The sequence below is a fragment of the Lottia gigantea genome (genome assembly GCF_000327385.1).
Source record: "Lottia gigantea unplaced genomic scaffold LOTGIsca_10, whole genome shotgun sequence".
In the NCBI taxonomy this organism is placed as follows: Eukaryota; Metazoa; Mollusca; class Gastropoda; family Lottiidae; genus Lottia; species Lottia gigantea.
The window spans coordinates 3445380-3447878 of NW_008706747.1; the positions used below are offsets into that span (position 1 = coordinate 3445380).

At 37.7% G+C, this 2499-nt stretch overlaps 1 protein-coding gene across 1 annotated transcript; it reads left to right on the forward strand.

The window, feature by feature from the left end:
• Positions 1 to 1023: 1023 nt before the first annotated feature.
• Positions 1024 to 2015, forward strand: LOTGIDRAFT_98300 (hypothetical protein; the record flags this gene model as incomplete). The annotated part of the gene is made up of 2 exons (XM_009046218.1): positions 1024 to 1384; positions 1936 to 2015. Coding segments are annotated over 2 exons (441 nt in total), but the record flags the coding sequence as incomplete, so codon positions are not given.
• Positions 2016 to 2499: the final 484 nt, after the last annotated feature.

Below are 2499 nucleotides of genomic sequence, written 5' to 3' on the forward strand. Positions count from 1 at the left end.
AACAAAGCAATTCTGCTGAAAACGATAATGACGGTAAGTTTATTTTTGAATTCTTGGCCAAAGGGGCACAATTTGGTCGATCAAGACCTTGCGAGTTAAGTTTGGTTTGGGCTTATCTCTAGCCCAATAAAATTCATTGATACAAAATATTGTGCTCAAGTTATTCCGAACAATTCGCTTATATTCGATATGACACAAGCTGATATATCATCATTTTAGAGAGTCCACGTGATTAATAATATTTATTTGGTATTCTAGTATCCACTCAGCAACTAAGTTTGTCAATTCAACATCCTTTCTAGAGAGTTCACATAGTTAATTTATAGTTTATTTATTCAAAATACGGAGTTGTGTATTCAACATCCTTTCTAGAGAGTTCACAAAGCTATTGGCATTTTCGACATTCTGAGTTTTATTTGAAATTTGGGTTTAACCCTTTCATTGAGTCCACATACTTCAAAATACACGTTAATTTCATTTAAGGCCACAAGATTCCACACAACGAGCCACCAAAATTCGACATTAACTACCTGCTGTACACTAAGGGCAACGACAATGTTCCGGAATACATCAACCAAAAGAACTTGGGTAACACATTCGTCAGTGATGGCAAGACCGTCTTTCTCTTTCACGGCAATACTGATAATGGTTTGTCAACTTGGATTCAGAACATGAAAAACGAACTTTTGAAATTGGTAAGTATGAGTTGTACGTTCCACTTTTCTACGTCGTGCCGTGTGCAGTAAGGGAAAAAAGTGACAGAAAAGTGTCAGAAAAGTGACAATGGCCTTTTGGGTTTCCAACGACTATATCCTTATTGATTGCTTCCAAACAAATGTGTAATTTCCTGTCTAAAGGGCATGCTCTGCAACAAGGTGTACATTCACAACATTCGTTTTGGTATTTAAGTTTGTATCCACATAGCTAATAGTGTGTATTTAGGTTTGTAAACTCAGCATCTCTTTCAGAGAGTCCACATAGCTAATATCGTTTTTGGTATCTGCATTACAGGACGATATTGATAACGTTGTTATCGTAGATTGGGCAATCGGAGCCAGAATCAGCTGGCGATCTTATTTCTGGGCTGTCGGCAACACCGGAAGAGTCGGAACCGTCACTGGGGATCTCATCAAGACCATGATGGATAAGAAACATCAGCACGCATCCAAAATTCATCTCATTGGGCACAGTTTAGGAGCTCATGCAGCAGGATTTACTGGTAAACATATGAAGTTAGAAACCAACGATAAACCAGGACGAATCACTGGCTTAGACCCGGCTGGATTTAGATTTATCAACAACCCTCCTTCTGGAAGATTGGCCAAGACTGATGCTGACTTCGTGGACGTGATCCACACCAACGATGGACATGTGAAAGAATTGGGTAAGCACATAGTCTTTTGACCGTTACTCCTCCTTTCAAAACTGCATCTTTTTCGCTCATTGTCGTGTATTTCAAATCAACTTTATTGCTATCTTTTCCATTCCCATATCTCACTGAAGTACCGATGTAAGATTTTTAGGTCGAGAGATTCTTAACCTCAGATGGATTCCTTATACCAATTTTGACGCTCCTGGTACTCGTTTGTATACCAAGAAGAACGAGGAGTAAAACACATTTATTTATTTATTAGGAAATGGACATGCTACTGTAAATAAGACACCCGTCATGAATTGTTTGCTCAAACGACAGAAATATCTGAATATCCCAATCTCTTCCATCCACAGGATCACCAATATAACAAAGGTCTTTCGAATAACCTGATGTCACTAAACGATTGGGCTTTTCATCTTGCAATAATTTGTGGAGCTGTAAAAAATCTCGATCAATGTATGGGAATTGTTGCAGTTTGTGCCTCAATGTTGACATATTTGATACCAACCAGTCGTAGGGGATACAACTCCATTTTATTTCTTCCAATCGTTTGATTTCAGATTTCGGATATAAAAGTGGTGAAACCCTTGGAACAGTCGATTTCTATCCTAACGGAGGCGAAGAACAACCCGGATGCGATTCGACTAGTAAGTTTTCATTCTTTGTTTGAATTTCAAAAATAGAGTGCTTGCTTGTGTCCTATGAAATTTATGAAATAAGTTGCCGATTTAATATTTCCTGAGCCTTGGCGACATGTATGAAACCATTTTTTATTTTACGAAACTGTGTATAATGCTAACACTGTCATTTGCCTTTTCAGGCGTGTATTTCACAAACACATTTTACAGTGCATAGTTAACGCACTATCATTTGCCTTTATAGGCGTGTATTTTACATACACATTTTACAGTGTATAGTTACCGCTCTATCATTTTCCTTTCCATACGTGTATTTTACAAACACGTTTTACAGTGTATAGTTAACGCATTGTCGTTTACCTTTTCAGGCGTGTATTTTACAAACTCATTTTACAATGTATAGTTAACGCACTATCATTTGTCTTTTCATGCGTGTATTTCACAAACACGCTTTACAGTGTGTAGTTAACGCGCTATCATTTTCCT